The following is a 16643-nucleotide window of genomic DNA, read 5'->3' on the forward strand; positions in this document are numbered from 1 at the left end:
AGGAAAATTAGTTTGAAATTGTCTTTCTTTGCTGAGTATTTGTGTCGTTTAGGTATGAGATTAACTTGGCTTCACAGAATGAGTTTGGCAATTTTCCTTCTGTTTCTATCTTTTGGAATAGTTTAAGGAGTGTTGGTATAAGTTCTTCTTTGAAAGTCTGGTAAAAATCTGTGCTAAAACTATCTGGCCTTGGTGTGTGTGGGGGGGGTGTTAGGAGACTTTTGATGACTGCTTCTATTTCATGAGAGTTATAGGACTATTTAAACTGTTTACCTTATCTTAATTTAACTTTGTAAAGTAAAATATATCAAGATAATCATCCATTTTTTTTTTCAATTTTGTGAAGTACAGGTTTTTGAAGTAAGACTTAATAATTCTTTGGATTTTCTCAGTCTGATGCTATGCTCCACTTTCGTTTCTGAATTTGTTAATTTGAACACTTTTTCTCTGCCTTTTAGTTTGACTAAGGGTTTGTCTATATTGTTGATTTTTTTCAAAGAACCAGCTATTGGTTTCATTGATTCTTAGTATAGTTCTGTTTCCACTTGAGTGATTTCAGCCCTGAGTTTTTTTATTTCCTGTTGTCTATTCCTCTTAGGTATGTTGGTTTCTTTTTGTTCTAGAGATTTTAGTTGTGCTTTCAAATTGCTAGTATGAAAACACTCCAATTTCTTTAAGAAGGCACTTAGTACTATGAACTTTCCTCTTAGCATTGCTTTCATTGTGTCCCATAAATTTGGGTATGTTGTACCTTTATTTCCATTGAATTTTAAAGTCTTTAGTTTCTTTTTTTATTACTTCCCTGACCTTATGGTCATTGAGTAGAGAATTATTCAGTTTCAATGAGTTTATAGGTTTTGTCTTTTTTGTCTTATGGTTGTTGTTATTGAAATCTAGCTTTAATCCATGGTGATCTACAAGATACAAGGTGCTATTTCAATTTTCATGTATCTGTTGAAGCTTGCTTTGTGATCACCGAGGTGCTGAGATGAGTATATATTCTTTTGTGTTTGGGTGAGATATTCTTTAGATATGTTAGATCCATTCGATTGATATCTGTTAGTTTCATTATTTCTTTTTAGTTTCTATCTTGATGACCTGTCCATTGGTGAGAGTGGGGTGTTGAAATATATCACTATTAATGTGTTGGGTTTGATGTGTGATTAAGTTTTAGTATGTTTCTTTTGTGAATGTGTGTGCCATTTCATTTGGGGCATAGATGTTTTGAATTAAGATGTCATCTTGATGGGTTTTTCCTTCAATGAGTATGAAACATCCTTCCCCATCTCGTTTGATTAATTTTGGATGAAAATCTATTTCATTAGATACCAGAATGCTACTCCCGATTTCCTCTTGTGTGCCTGAAAAAACTTTCCCTAGTCCTTTACTATGAGATAATGTGTGTTTCTTATATGCCAAGTGATAGATACTGTTTTATCATTTACTGATAGCCTCTGTCTCTTTATTAAGGAATTGAGTCCATCGAGGTTGAGAGATATTATTAATGATTGCTAATTCCTGTTATTTTGAAGTTGGTGGTGGTAGAGTGCATGTGTGGTTTGTGAGTGTGTGCTTTCCTTATTTTGGTTTTGCTGATATGGTATTATTTATTTTTTCTGTTTTCCTGAATGTATTTAACCACCTTGGGTTAAAATTTTCCTTTTACTATCTTCTGTAGGGCTGGATTTGTGAATATATTTTGTTTAAATTTGTTTTTGTCATGGAATATCATGTTTTCTCCATCTATGGTGATTGAAAGTTTTACTGGGTATAGTCCAGCTGATAGCTATGGTATCTTAATGTTTGTAAGATAGCTTTCCAGTCTCTTCTGGCTTTTAGAGTCTCTCTTGAGAAGCCAGTTGCAATTCTAATAGGTCTGCCTTTATATGTGACTTGGTCTTTTTCCCTTGCAACTTTTAACATTCTTTTTTTTTGTTCTGTATATTTAGTGTTTTGATCATGATATAGTGAAAGAATTTTCTTTTCTGCTCCTATCTAATCGGTGTTCCATAAACTTCTTGTATAACTATAGGCATTTCTTTCTTTAGGTGGGGGAAATTTTCTTCTATGATTTTGTTGAAAATATTTTCTAGTCCTAAGAGCTGTAAGTCTTCTTCTTCTCTTCCTAGTATTCTTAGATTTTGTCTTCTCATAGTTTCTATGATTTCTTGGATGTTTTGGTTTGAGAACTCTTTAGATTTAACATTTTCTTTGACTGATGTACTGACTTCTTCAAGCATATCTTCTACACCTAAGATTCTTTTTTCTATCTCTTGTATTTTGTTAATGATGCTTGTATCTTTAGTTTCTGTTCTGTTCCCTAGGTTTCCATCTCCAGGATGAGGTCTCAGTTTGTGTTTTCTTTATTGCTTCTACTTCCATCTGTGGGTCTGGTACAGTTTTATTAATTTCCTAAACTTGTTTAATTGAATTTTCTTGTATTTCATTAAAGTATTTATGTATTTCCTTCACCTATTTTCTTGCATTTCTTTAAGGAATTTATTCATATCCTCTGTTATGGACTCTTTCACCTTTATAAGGTTGTATTTAAGGCCATCTTCTTTTGATTCAGCTGTGTCAGATGTCCAGGGCTTATAATATTGAATAACTGGGTTCTGGTGATGCCATATTTCCCTGGCTCTTATTGATTGCTTTCTTGCACTGGCCTTTAGCCATCTGGTGGTGCTTGGTGTTGCTGGGTGTTCTGTATGCTGACAGGACTCCTCAGGAAATTAGACAGAGCTTTGGGCCAAATAGTGGAGTTTAGGGAGTAGCAGACTGTGCAATACTGATGGCTGGGTATTCTTGGGTAACTGCAGGCCTGGATGTTTCTCAGTTGGCTGTGTACCAGGTCGCTATAGGAAACATTGGTTGCCCTCTAACTGGGTTGTTCCTGTGGTGCTATAGGCCTTGAGGATTTGGGGGCTGGCAGCCTTCTTCCAGAGGAGAAGTTATGGGCCTCTGTGGACTCTGTCCCTTGGCAAGCAGGAGAAAAGCTGGGCAGGCTCTTAACTGGCTCTTCCTGAGGGAATGTCATACAGCTCTTGCTGGCTATGTCTCCCAACATGGAGGAGACAGTGTAGAGAAATTTAATGCAGCAATATGGCTCCTCTGGAAAGGAATTACAATGAAATCCCTTATATGTCTATGTGAGCTGACCAGAATGCAGACATGCCTTTAGTACACATCTATAGTCACAAGCAATGAAGGATCTGGCAAGAATATAAACATACCTCTAGTATACACCTTTAATCCCTATCAGCCAAGGCATGGTTAGTTTGTCGAACTTTGAAAGTGATGCCTAATTGAGGGGCAGAAAAAAGTGATGAATCAAAAAAATATTTGGTAGAATTAGTCAAAGAAAGGGTTTACTCTAAGGAGACCATCACGGGAAAAAGAGGCTACTTAAAAACAGCACAGGAAGAAAGGAGACAGAATTTTTCTGAAAAAAGAATTTTTACAGGAACAGTTTTACACAGCAGGTTGCAGAGAGGACAAACTAGATACAGGTAAAGACAGAAAGAGCCAGAGAATAAGAAGGAGCCAACATGTTAAGAACATATTGCAATAATGTTGATCTATACTCAGAGTTGTAAATCAACAAGATAGGAAAGATGCTTTCTCCGTGGTTGCCAAATACAAATAGGCAAAATACTATGAATGTAATATTTATATAATTTCTAATTGTTTTCTGGTCCATCTTGCTGTATGTAGTTTATTATATATATGTGTAATAATATAAAGGTATATATAAGAGTTTTAAAAATTAAATTAAAATTTTAAAAAAGAGAAAAAAAGAACATATTGCCATAGTTAGTTTGAGGCCAAGTAGAGCAATTCAATCAGAAGCCAAGATAAGCCAGTTTGAATCAGCTAGCTTATAGAGGAGTCTGAGACAGAACAGCTGAGTTGAACCATCCAGCTAGAGTTCAGAAAGATAGAGAGGGTAAGTTTATGCAGCAGTATGTCTCAGATGCTGAAACTTTCTAGGAATAAATTAGCAGATGGAGGCTGGAAGCTGAAGCTTTCAAAGTTCAGGTTAAAGAAGATTAGATTGTATGAAGCTGGAAGCCTCCAAACTTGGGCCTACGCATAGCTAGAATAGAGAAAGAGATGCTCTGGGATCAGCCTAAGACATGTATTCACACAGCTCGTGTATGGTTCTCATTCCATCCCCTCATCTAAGGAAATGATTACAACAATTGCATACGAGACACCACATTTCAGCATCTATTATCAAATAAGAGTATTTTATAAAAGGAAAAGCTGTAGAAAACTCTCAGAAATGTAACATCCAAATGCAATGCTAATTTGGTTTGCAAGCCTATACTTAAATAAGCCAGATATAATAAAAATTATCCTGTGGTTAAGTGGTAATAATTCCCATGACAAAACACACATCAGTGTTTCACAGTAATCTCCCTTACAGTCCATGAAACATCAGCAGCCAGTGTAGATGCACTACTTAGGACATGGCTGTCATGCTAGGAGCTGCAATCATAAGCTGCATACTCCAAATAAAATATGGTCACCTTGGAGAGGAGAGCAACTTTACAAATTTCCTCAAGGAAGCAGTCCTTGTCCTTCAGGTTTTGCCGAGCGACAGAACCTTCTGTATATAATCTCTGTTTAGATGAGTCTATATTTACACTAAGATCTTGAAAGAGTCAAACAAAATGGAAGATTTTCAGAACCATGGAAAAGTATTTAGATTAGAATATATGTCATAACCACAGATTATACTTAAAAACTTCAAATTAAGCTATGTTATCAGGTTCAAATATCATCATGAGTAAAAGAAATGATCATTAAGGGGTAGATATGATCAAGATGCAATATATACATACAAGATTGTTAAAGGATTATATAAGCTGCATTAGAAATAACAATGAAGATTTTAGTTTTAAAATAAGCTTTTAATACTAAGCAACATGCTAATGTAATATGTGAAAACTGTTAAAAAAACTTGAATGCCTATTTATGACAACAAAAAATTATTAACCCCTGACTTAGTTATATTGCCATATCTAAATATTTGAAATATATTATAAAGATATTTTTATCTTAATTGATTTTTTGATTAGGTACCATGCTTGCTTTAATTTTATAAATCATGAAATAGAAGCATTGAGAAATGAAACATCATCTCTAAGTCCAGAACACCAATATTGGTATAGCTAGTTTTCAGCACAGACAGATTCTTATCACAGTTTGTTTAATCTATGGAGTTAATGCCAATACATGAATAGATAAATGATAGATGACTGATATATATATATATATAGATAGATAGATAGATAGATAGATAGATAGATGATAGATAGATAAGAGATAATTAGTATAAATTTGTACATATATGCATACTAACTATATACTCATACACATATTACTAATATATATATATATATTATAATTATATATACTATATGTATCATACATATGCAAAAAAATATATATATATATACATCACTCATATAGCACTAGCTCTTTTTTCCAATGAAGAAATCAAGACTTGAAATGATTATGTAGTTTATCAGAAATTACATAAGTGCTTGTCCCAAAGTGAAAAAGTTTCTGTCAATGAATTTATAGTTGCCTCTGAAGAACTTACCCCACACATATATACACATACAAATTTGCAATCATGCATATACAAGCTTTGGATTATACTTCATATATCAATATATCTGTATATATGTAAACTAATGTGCACATGTTGGTTTTATACATCTTTAAAACTTCTCAATAAAAAAGAATGTTTACTATGTCTATCAAAATTCTGGAATTAATACTCAAATATTTTCTTAAACTAAGGTAGCAGATACAGAGCTAACAAACCTCCTCAGATAGAATTTGAGAAATATTTGTTATTTACTAAATGTACAAATTATTTAAACACCATAAAATTGCATGAAGGAAAAAATATACAGTTAAATTCTGGAAAAACAATTAAAGTACTGAAAAATAAAAAGTGATGCTAATTATATAAGTTTTGAAAAATGAAATTGTCAATAATATAAGATATATGTAAAATTTTGAAAAATGGATATTCTATTTATATTTTCAAAATATGTAAAACTATGTCATACAAATTTTAAGAGAGGGATTTACTCACCATAGAAAATTCAGACAATATCATAGAAATACTGATTTCTAAGTCATAAGATTTAGAATTCAAGACACTAGAAAATTAAGACTTCAAAAAATCCCTTCATAACCATTTATGAATGCAAAGGGCATTTAAAGGAATTTTAAAACTAAAGGAATATTTAATTAACTGTTTTATTATTGTATTGTTCAAAGGTTAGAAACCAAACACAAAGATTGATTAAAGTAAATACTTGTTAATTACTCACTATTACCTTGTCTCTGGTGCATAGGCCCTTATGATAAACCATTCTAGAATGAGTGAAATGTTCAAAAATTTTTTGAGGAATAAGGTCACACTGTCAACTGGCTAATACCTTTTTGACCTTTGAAGTGAATGTAAGTATCTTCTATTGATCAGGAAAGATTTATTGAGAATAACCAGTGCCCATTCATAGGCAACTTTCTACACAGCATTTTTGTAATGGACTACTTCACACCCGAAGTATTCTACCTAAATACTCTATAGTCCTCAAAGATGAATCCATCGCTGTGCTCTTGGATTTTTAGCCCCAAACATAGAGCCTCGATTATTTGTCAATACTTAGCATACATTTGTTGGATAAATGAAGGCTTGGTTGTATTTTAGTAAAAGGCGGAAGATTTAAATGATCTGTAGAGAAACCATAATATTCATTGTTTTTGGTACAAAGATAAAATCTGTTATTTCACTAAGAATTTTATCTGCGTTGAATACAACCACTTTGAAAGTTGACTTTCTTTATACTCTATTATGTATAAGTTCAGTACAAAAAACAAAATTAGTGTGTGGGAGTGTGGGTGTCTAGAGAATTTGAAGTATTGGTTCATAGAAGATACTTTAGAAGTCCAAAATGATTGCACATTAAATAAAATGAAAATAGTAAGTAGCTTCTTCATAGCTGCTATTAAGTTATGGATCTTTGGATATGTGACTATTGAGCATAAAGCCAATATATCCTTCCCCATTCTATGCAAGGGGAAGTTATACAGCACAAGTCTAATAAGATGTCTTATTATATGTCTATAATATGTGTAAATCTACAAATAAAATGTTCTCTGAAGCCTACTAATACTGAGACAATATAAAAACTAGTATTTAATAAAAGTCACAAATTTATTATCATTAGATTAGATAAAGCATCAGAAATTCAGCATTCTTAAAGAAGGATAATGTATGTGAAAACATAAAAAGAATATATCTGTTATAAAAGATCTGAACTGGTTTAATGAAAAGGATGGCATTTGTAGTAATTTAAAAATGCAGAGAATTTTGTTTGAAAATTTTATTTATACTATAATACAGGAAAATTATAACCAAAACACAAATACACATGAGATTGTATTACCTAACTATCTTCAATTAAGTATAGGAGACAAAAATCATGATTTTTCAAATAAAAGTACAAGAAAGAGTCTTGTACTTAAGATATCTCATTCAGAGCATGCTAAGAATATATAAGAAGCAATTAAAATGCTAATTACCTTTTAAATAATTAACCAAGTTTTAAATCTTAGTAAGAATGTTTATTTTTAAAAAGAACAATAATTTTAAATTAAATTAAATTAGAAATGACGTCTTGCTAACAAATATAACCCTAATAGTCAGGATTTTTTTTAAAGCACTCAAAGTAAAAAACTTCCATATTGGTAGTTTTCATTAGTGATTTTAGAAATACATCATAAGTAAATAATTCAAAGCAAAGGTAAAAATTAATAGTGGGAATATCCACTAATTAGTACCCTGATGTCAAAATACAATTTAGATGTTTCAAAGGGAGATTTAATGTAGTTAACATGCATGGACAGAAGTTCTCCCAGAGGCACCCCAAATTACACAGGTTACTGTGGTTGTTCTTGATTACACTGCACTTAAATGGTAAGACATGATTACTGAAGATACCACTCACTTTGCTGGAGCACATAGAGAAGTCCATCTCACACTGACTAGGAGGGTTGGACTAGAAGTCCATCTCACACTGATTAGGATTCTGAATGGTACAGTTCATCTCAACCACAGAATCACCTCCCCCCCACACACATACTTTTTAAGTTTTAAAAAGAAAACAAATGAACAAAATTTAGTTCAGGCCAGTGTTTATTCAGTTCCGCCATTTCATATAAGAATATTGATCACCTACATTAAAACACAGCCATCTCTATCCGTAGTTAGTAAACAAGTAGTGGTTTTTGAAATGACAAATCCAAAGCATGAACTAAGATGGAAAATTTTCACTTAGAGAAACGGACACAACTAAAATAAGAAAATATACCAAATTGAAGAAGATAGCTAGCAAAGGTTGAGGAGAATAATAAAAATTCCCTTTTCCTTTGTGTTTTAAAATATTAGCAGCTTGCAGTATGTGTCATGGTAATACTTCATTAATTGTCAGAGAAAATATGTACAAGCGCACTAAGGAATCAGAATTTCTGGAAATACACAGGAAGAGAGAAGCCGGATAAGTAGCACACACCTTTAATCCCAGCACTCTGGTGGCCAGAGCTCCACCTGGTCTACAACGCAAGTTCCAAGACAGCCAGGGTTACACAGTGAAATAAAAAACAAACAAACAAACAAACAAATAAATAAATAAAATAGAAGGGAGACCAGGGAGGAGTTATTGGAAGTAATCCTTATAAGAAGAAATGGGTGGAGGATCGAACTAGTCAATGAGAATGTAAAAGAAAAGAAAGCTGAGGAGAAGAACCTTGGAAAGTATAATTTAATTCAACAGAATACAACCCCACTATTTTAGGGTGGAAGAAAGTAGGTTACAGTTCCATGTTGTTAAGGTTTCATGTGTGAAATAATTCATCATATAGGTCTCCAGAGAGTCTATGTGTAGAGAAAGGCAAGCAGTGTGTTTGTGAGAAGTTTTCCAAGATCCCGGAAGAATCGGCTGGGAAAGAGAGGACTCCGATCAGGGGCCCATGTGAGTAAGTGCAGGGCCATGGCGTGCGGGACTCAGAACTCCGTCTATTGGAGCTGAATCGCTAGTAGGAAGAAGACTAGAAGATTTTATAGAGAAAAATTCAGCAAAGAGAGAAGATTTTGGAAAACACTTCAATAGAACAGAAGGACTGTAGTCACAAGATAAAGAATGAATGCAGTTTTCAAAGATGATATGGATCCATCTTCATAAAAGGACTTCCCAATTAAATCATCCTCTCCCGAGGGATCTGGATAAGAATGATGTTAAGAAAAATTATGTTAAGACAAATGGCAAAAATTACAGTGCTTAAACATGATCCACCCATGCAAGCTTGTAACAGAGGGGAAAGATTAAATGAAAGGTTAAGAATTAATATATTTCAATAACCTATTTCATAGACCATATGATAAATTTCATAATCTGTGACTATGGATTTTTCTTTTTTGACTAATTGCAAAGGTTTAATAAGGAACTGGCCTTCATTTTGAAAATCATTTTTTTCTGGGGCTAGTAAAATGGTGCACTCTCGAGACTGTGCAGCAAACCACAGCTCACAGGAGGTCCTGGGATTCGAAGGCTGGATCAAAATTCTGCAGCTAGCACTGTGCTATTTTGTAAGCACTTGCTTCAGAAGGATTTTGGACTTACTATACTTGTCAGTGATGGATTACTGGAAAACAACCCATGTAGTTTAATGAATATTTGCATTTAGTTACAATTAAAATGGTTGTATATTTATAAATATCAGATGTAACAATTTGTTATTTTATTCACTTTTGGTGATTATAAGAGCTTTAAACCCACAAATCTTTTTTTTAGAATTCCTTGCACAAATGACACACTCATTATTCAAAAATATTTGCATATTTATATTATAAATATGTGTCTATGTGAGGGTTATTTATTTTTCAGTAAAGTATTGCATTCCTTCATTCAGACTCTCCAGTGAAGAAGGCTTTATTATACGAACTTTGACAAATACACACTTTTCTTTAAGAATTTAACATAGAAGTATATTTGTCTTCTTCTCTCTCTTGTCTTCGTGTAAATTTTATTTCTAAGAACAAATAACATGGGCTACAGAAACTTAAGAAACTATGTGTAGGGCTTCACAGTGAGAAGTAACACTTTAAGTTCTACATCAGGTTAGAGAACCATATAGTGAAGATGAGATATTCATTTCAATCCTATTTAATCAAGCTTCAACTTTTGTGGCAGCCATAGGTTATATGATTTGTTTTATTTAGGAAGGCTGGGCACAACACAATGCCTCAGTTTGTTTACTTATCCACACATCTGACTGAGATTCTATTATGTCAAGATCACCTGGACAGACAAATCCCCATAGCAGAGTCTCAAAAAAGCAACTTAGTTTTCCCAGAAATCATCTAGCAAGTGGCAAAGTGCTAGATGTCCCCAGCCAGTCTTCCACATAGTGGGCAATTCTGGAGATTCAACAGCCAAGCAAGCAGCAGCCACAGAGACTGCATGGAGGCCATGACACATCTTTGAGATTTAAACCATGCCTTGGACCACTGCTTTTAGTCTTCTTGTTTTTATTGAAATTCAAAGTATTTTCATTTCTGCATCATGCAAATTTTCCAATTGTTTGTCATTTGTAAATGAAAAAGACATGACTTAAACTCTGGTCAGTGAAAATTAATTGATAATTCAATAATTTACCAGGTTTACTTCTACATTTAGTCTTTGATATATTTTGGGCTAGCACTTGTACATACATTATTATTTATTATATGGATACAGTTGACCAAGCCACATTCAATGAAAACTTTTCTTTTGATCACTGGGCTGTCTTAAATATATAATCTAAAAATAAGCCATACAGTTAAGTTATTAAGTTATTATTTATTATTTACTGTTATTATATGATTATTATATCAGTTAATATACTGATAGTATAATGCTTTGATGCCATAGATATTCATAGTAATTTCTAATATAGATGTATGTGGGCCCAGTGGTTCATTACCTCCTTTCCATAATATTTGGATTTCTCTGAGTCCTATACATTTCATTATGAATTTTAAAACCAATTCATCAGTTTGTGTAATAAGATATCTGTTGCTTTAACTAGTGATTTTGTTTTATCTGTACAATAACTTAGATATTGCTATCTTAAGTCCTTTAAACTATGATGATTTGACAAATTTATATTAACTAAGATATTTAAATATAGCTCTCAAAACTGGTTTGGCTTTTTTAAGAAATAAATTTTGTAGTTACTTGGTAAAATCTATTTCCAGTTAGTATGTTCTGTTCTTGTTGTGATATAACTGAGTGCTTCTACTTTAATTTCAGATTATCCGTGGCTTTGCTATGAGTGTTTTTTTTATTGTGTATCTACTTTAAGTGTATAACACAATTACTTCTCAAATTATGATAGTACATATATTAAAAAATCAATCAAGTCAAAAATCATTGAACACACCCATCCTGTTGTGCATGACACCTTTACAACACTGTACACTGCAGAAAATTCCCAGGCTGATTGGGAATTGTTTCTCTCTGCTTCTGTGGAGCTTTGTGGGTTAGCAGCATGCAGTCTATCTCTCGTCTATAGAAGGACTGCAGATGGTCATCTAATGTATGCTATGTACTGACTGCCATCTCCTCTGCCCCCTACTTTCAGTAATTTTGGAACAGTTAATGTAAGTAATATTTAATTATGGTAATTTTATAGTAAATAATAATATAAGATAAAATGCTTAATACCATGATTACTTAGAAACATTTCTATGCTTGATTCCTTGGGTCATAGTATTGTTTATTTTATATTTTGTTTGCAGAAACTGAATGCATAAGAGGCTATGTGGATGAAGGTAAACTCAGAAAACTTTCTTAAATAATGTAGCTGAAAAAAACTAATGGTCACATGAAAAGAGCAGAAGGCACAAACAGCTGTGCAGAATTGCACTAGAGAAATGAGCCACTGTGGCAGATTGAGAGTCAGCAGCTGGGGATGAGGGGCTGCATGAGGGAACACTTTAAATCACCACAGAGAGATGCACATCCGAATAAGGCAAACAGAGAGAAGCAGACAGCTATCTAGGCTTTGTTGTTGTTGCTAAAGTGGATGAAGAAAAAAACTACAAAGTTTCTGTATCTAATGAGCTGAGGCTGTGATGGGGAAACATCTGAGCAGTTAAAACTACATGTCTTAGAAATTCTAAGGCATCTGGATTCTAGAAGGTGAAAAAAAAAAACTCAGAGACATAAATTTTTATAGAACCCAAAGATGCAAGTTGGACTTCTGTATGTCATTTAATCATGTAAGTATTGGTATTTTAAAAAAATATGGTAAAGTATTAGTTAATATGCTTAACCATCAGAATGAAATATTTCTTCCTAATTTTAATTGTTGAACTTTCTTGCAAAATATGAATCTGCAAAGTATACATGACTTTAAAATTATTGTAGAAATTAGCTCATCCACACATGTAGAAGTAATAGAAAATTATTTATCTTTATTGCTCTTATATTACCTTTTTTTTTTTTTTTTGCTAAAATAAAAGCCTGAGCTATTTGACTTTATAATGGAAAAAGGTACATTTAGGCCATGGTTGGTATCTCATAAGCAAATATCACTTATCCCATTTGTTTGGATGCTGGTAAAGTCATAATGGGAAAATATATTGTGTCATGAGTGACAGTAGGAACCAATCAAATATTTAACAGGAGCAAAGAATGGATTGTTAACACAGCCATGTTTACTGCTATTATAATTCCCTATGAGAACTCAATGAATGACATACATATTATCTTATAGACAAATCACTTAAAAGAATCATCCATAAGGACCCACCTCTCAAAGGTTTTACCACCTCCCAATGCCATTAATTAAGCCACAACTAGACAAAGCTTTCAATCATAGTAGAGTGCTGTGAAATATTTAAGCCACACCCAAGCCATAGCAGCACCCAATTAATCTATTCTACAATAAGGAAAAACTTTAAGTATACCATTCTGAAATCATGTATAGTTTTAAATATATATATATTTATTTATATATTTGTATATTAATACACAAATACTTTGCATAGATATTTGAAAGTTTCTAACTTCCAAGTTTCTAACTTGCATATGTATATATATGAGAGAGAGAGAGAGAGAGAGAGAGAGAGAGAGAGAGAGAGAGAGAGAGAGAGAGAGAGAATATATATGCACATACAAATACATTCTTTTCAGTCAGTGCCTATAATTCCCTTAAACTAATGATAGTCAATCTTTAATTGAAGGTTGTTTAGGTTGTACCATAACTTTTTATAATTAGAAATATAATTTCAGAACTTATAAAGCAAAGTAGTTTTTAATTATTATCCTCAAGCTAATAACAAAGCAATAGTGAACTTTTATTCTGTCTTCCCCACCACCCTTTAAAATCACTTTTAATCACAGAAAAACTCTTTTGATTTATTTTCCACCACTTAACTCTAATTAAATGGAGCCAATTATGAGAGAAAACCATTGGGGAAAACCCTTAAAATATGTAAATCTTTTCAAAAGCCATGAGTCTCCAAGATTCTACGTGTATTTTAAATGTCAGATTCCTGATCAACCACTTTCCACCAACAGGGCAAGCAAAAAGGGCGAGCTCAGAATTGGGTTGAAGTACAGTTAAGCTTCATTTATAAGCAGGAGTCCCCTGCATGATCTATTTATGAAGTGGTGACCCTCACATGCAAACAATAATAATATCATTTTGTTTCTGTAAGGAATAAAAAAGAAATTTTCTTGACACAAGGAGTATGCCTTGCTTGTCTTCCCCTCAGAGGTTCAGAAGCATGAATTTCTATTGAAGTAGCTCCTATATCCATATAAACAGACTTAAGATAAGGACTATGTCTAATGAATCCTTTCCCAGTATTTAGGGTGGTATCTGCAACTAGGTAGGCAAGCATTTTAACCAACTCTGAAAGACAGCTGTGAGTTGCTACTAAATTTGTACTGTACATTGTTGCCATCAAAAAATGATTGTAAATTTAATTTAGGCCAGCCCTACGCCAGACCTGATGAACCAGAAGTCTATGGAATTAAATCGAGTTGTGTCTCAGGGGCTAATATGTGTGCATATGTGTGGTGGTTTGAATAGGAACGACCACTATAGACTCATGTATTGGAATGCTTGGCCCATAGGGAGTGACATTGTTAGAAAGTGTGGCCTTGTTGAAGTTGATGTGGCCTTATTGGAGGAAGTGTGTCACTGTGGATTTGGGCTTTGAGGTCTCATATGCTCAAGCTAAGCCTAGAGTATTACAGAGTCTCTTCCTGTTGCCTGTGAAACAAGATGTAGAACTCTCCGATCCTTCAGCACCATGTCTGCCTGCATGCTGCCGTGTTTCCTGCCATGATAATAATGGACTAAACCTCTGAAGCTGTGAAGCCAGTCCCAGTTAAATGGTTTTCTTTATAAGAGCTACTGTGGTCATGGTATCTCTCCTTAGCAATTGAAACTCTAACTAAGACAATATGCTATAAATCCTACTGAAGTGTGAGCTGTTACTCAAACAGCATTCCCTGAGAGAAGACTGTCTTAAGACAGTGTATTTAGCATCTCAAATTGAATTATAAACACTTAACAATAGCCAACTTGCCATATGACTACGCAGTTCATTCTGCCAGATGCCACACATTAATCAAGTACCTGTGCTGCCTTTGATCCAGGTTTCAGTAACTACTTTCTTACTCAGGATTTTCAGCTGCGCATCGCTGAGCTGAGAGGCTAACTCTGGAATTTTCTTCAGCATACTCCACACACAGTTGTGTTCATGGATTGTTCTGTGAACTGGCCTTAGAAAAGAATGGAAGAGAAATTATAAATTCAGAGACCACAGCAAAACAACAACAACAAAAAAGGCAACAACAAAACAAACAAACAAAACCAAAAACTCCCAAGCTAATGTATTGGAGGGATTAAAACTCCCAATTTTCATTTTCCTTTACATTTAAAAGGTGTTTCAGAAGAACTACAACAAAAACCACATTTGACTTTTTGATAAATTTTCAACATTCATTCTCTCTTTCCAATAGTAAGGTGTTCCATGGTGCTTTAAACTTCAGTAGAAACTTAATTATAATGAATATGTATGATACATGAAAATATATGATTGGTGTTATCTTTTGATACCTCTATATTTCTGATATTAATTATTTATTGTTACATCTTGCATATATGCATTAAAATGAACTTTAGATATTTAGCTCATAAATAAACTTTTAACATTCACTCTCTTTCCCCCCCCCCAAAAAAGAATGCACCAAGATGCCTTAAACTTCACTATAAATTTAATTGCAATTAAAGACTGTATTACTTAATACTATCTATGCATTAAATGAAGCTCTAATTGAACTCTTCAGTATTTATAGTTTATGTATCAGTGAAAAGATACATATCTACTTTTAAATGAAGCATATTGTTCTCATATATTATGGAAGGTATTTATGTGTTTATGTAAAGACAGAATCACATAGAGCTCAGAGTGGTCAGGAAATCATGATCATTCTACCTCAGCAGCCTAAGCAGTAGGTTACAGGCACACACACACACACACACACACACACACACACACACACACACACACACACATCTGTCCTTATTTAGTCATTAAATTATTGTTAGAAATAAAATTCACTAGTGAGCAAATGCAACACTATAATCAAGCTACAAATTTCATGTTATGATCTGAAGGAAATAATATAACTGTTGTATATACAACCGCAGAAAATTAAATATTTCCAAGTAACTTTTAAGGCTAATACAAAAAGTAGTTTAGTTCCAGGAAAGTAACCTATGGTGTCCACACCACATGAGTGATTCTGTCAGTAACAATTCCACCATAGACTTTGTGTGCTGTACTAGTTTGGATGAAAATGGACTCCATAGGCTTATACATTTGAATATTTGGTCCCAGTAAGTGGATGTTTGGGGAAGGATTAGGTGGTGTGGTGCTGGGAACAGATTTGGAATTTCAGTGCTTCCTGGCATACCGAAGTGTGCTTTCTCTGCCTTTCGCTTACGGTGCAAGATGTGAGTTGTCAGTTGATTCTTCCACCGTGCCTTCACACTGCCATCATGAACTCTTACCCTCCGGACCCATGAACCCAATAATACATTCTCTTCATAAGTTGTCTTAATCATGGCACTTTATCACATCGATAGAAAATTAATTAATTCATGTAATTTGTGCCTTATGTCTTTATGCATGTATATATATATATATATATATATATATATATATATATATATATATATCTTGAATGATGATGTAAATTCTCTTTCTGTTGTAATGTTTTAAAAAATAATAACTAATAGCCAGTCTGAGAAACTATTTTTAGAAAAGTAGTCCCCTACTAAATAAGTATCATTTTAAAATGTATGTCTAATATACAGTGACAAATAATTAGTATATCAAAAATCTAGTGATATAATATTCAAAATATAAAATATATATCATTGGGGTCAATGAGATGGCTCAGCAGATACTGCTTTTTTTCTGCCAATCATAAAGACCTTAGTTCTATCTCTGGACACAACATAGTAGGAAAAGCAAATCAATTCTTGCAATA

At 33.2% G+C, this 16643-nt stretch overlaps 1 protein-coding gene across 1 annotated transcript in view; it reads right to left on the bottom strand.

Annotated features, from left to right (window-relative positions):
* Positions 1-16643, bottom strand: part of CNBD1 (cyclic nucleotide binding domain containing 1) — a 320137-nt gene that overhangs the window by 123241 nt on the left and 180253 nt on the right. Inside the window, exon 5 of the mRNA XM_084793629.1 lies at positions 14722-14867. Within this exon, the coding sequence (XP_084649755.1) occupies positions 14722-14867 (146 nt within the window). The remainder of the gene's footprint in view (positions 1-14721; positions 14868-16643) is intronic.

The sequence above is a fragment of the Acomys minous genome (genome assembly GCF_964271855.1).
Source record: "Acomys minous genome assembly, chromosome: 1".
Taxonomy (NCBI): Eukaryota; Metazoa; Chordata; class Mammalia; order Rodentia; family Muridae; genus Acomys; species Acomys minous.